Raw genomic sequence first — 1,278 nt, 5'->3', positions numbered from 1 at the left:
CATTACTCACTGTGTGAAGTACTACTTCCCAGTACTCTTTTTCTTCTTCCTCCACCAAAATCTTAGGTGGCTATCTTCTGCCTTTCACTAAAACTTTGGCCCATATTCCCCACAGTCCTCCTTTTTAAATATGGAAATATGGTCTGGGTCACAATGTTCACATTCAGCAGACAGGAAGGGTCTGAGACTGGGCAATGTGATGTGACCAGAGTCCACTGGGGCATCACACACTGTTTGGAAGTTCAGGGGAATTCAGAATCTATTGGGAGGACAGCCTAGATCCGGTCCAAGTCTGCATATTGATATACCATAAGTGTATTGCTCTGATTTTAGACATCAAGGCGTAGACGCAAATTAAGAATTCAACGTTTGAGAATCACAGGCTGTCATTTTGTGTCAGTCTGCAGCAGCTTTCTAGAATGCAGCTTCCTCTTACTCTTTACTCCATGCCATCTACATTCATCAGCCTCATAATATATTCCAGCCATCAACTGCCTACACTTCAAATAAATCACCACCAAAAAGCCTTCCATTCCTTCGCTCTCTTTAAATATAAGAAACCCAAAGACTGATTAAGATGCTCTGAGCACTTCAAACAAGCATGATAGTCATTGCCCATCAAGGTGGAAGGCTCTGAATAGTCTTGCTGACCGCACAGCAAAACACCATTTACCAACCTGAGCAGAAGGTAGATGCAAAGTTCTGGAGGGCCAAGTCCACGTCTTCCACACTGGGCAGGGCCAGCAGGTGAGGAAGGAGGCTCTCGAGGGACTGCACAAACAGCCTGGCGCTGTGCTGGTCAGCTTCCTGGTTCTTCAGCAGTTTCAGAGACAGAGCAGCAGTTCGCAGGGACCTGTGGCCCAGGCAATCCCGAGGGGTCTGCTCTTCATCAGCGAGGGAACAGTTGTCCGACCCAATGTCGGACACGTCAGACCGCCCGGAGTCCTTTTCTGCTGCCATTGAGTACTGATCGCAGGAATCAAATTCCGTCCTGGAAAGGTCCTGGTCATCGACGCTAAAATTGCTCTCACTATATCTGGATCCGTAGGACCTCATCCTGCAGTCCACTGACAGGAAGTTGGTTATATCCGGGTAAGGAACCGTGTGGCTTCTTTGCACAACATCTGGCTGGTCTACTGCCTCCGGTTCTGACGCTTTGCTCAGCATCTCCTTGCTCTCCTGGATGGCTGGGGATTTGAGGCCGCTCTTGTGGTTTTCGGAGTGGTCCTCGGGTGTAGTCTGACCCAGCTCTCCCTCCAAGGTGGTCTGACCTGTGTC

General features: G+C 49.1%; 1 protein-coding gene across 1 annotated transcript in view; it reads right to left on the bottom strand.

Annotated features, from left to right (window-relative positions):
* ARFGEF3 (ARFGEF family member 3) overlaps window positions 1-1,278 on the bottom strand; it is a 183,080-nt gene that overhangs the window by 78,734 nt on the left and 103,068 nt on the right. The window contains exon 11 of the mRNA XM_019648090.1: window positions 678-1,275. Within this exon, the coding sequence (XP_019503635.1) occupies window positions 678-1,275 (598 nt within the window). The remainder of the gene's footprint in view (window positions 1-677; window positions 1,276-1,278) is intronic.

The sequence above is a fragment of the Hipposideros armiger genome, unplaced genomic scaffold (genome assembly GCF_001890085.2).
Source record: "Hipposideros armiger isolate ML-2016 unplaced genomic scaffold, ASM189008v1 scaffold_120, whole genome shotgun sequence".
Classification (NCBI taxonomy): domain Eukaryota; kingdom Metazoa; phylum Chordata; class Mammalia; order Chiroptera; family Hipposideridae; genus Hipposideros; species Hipposideros armiger.
This window is presented reverse-complemented; position numbering and strand designations above follow the sequence as displayed.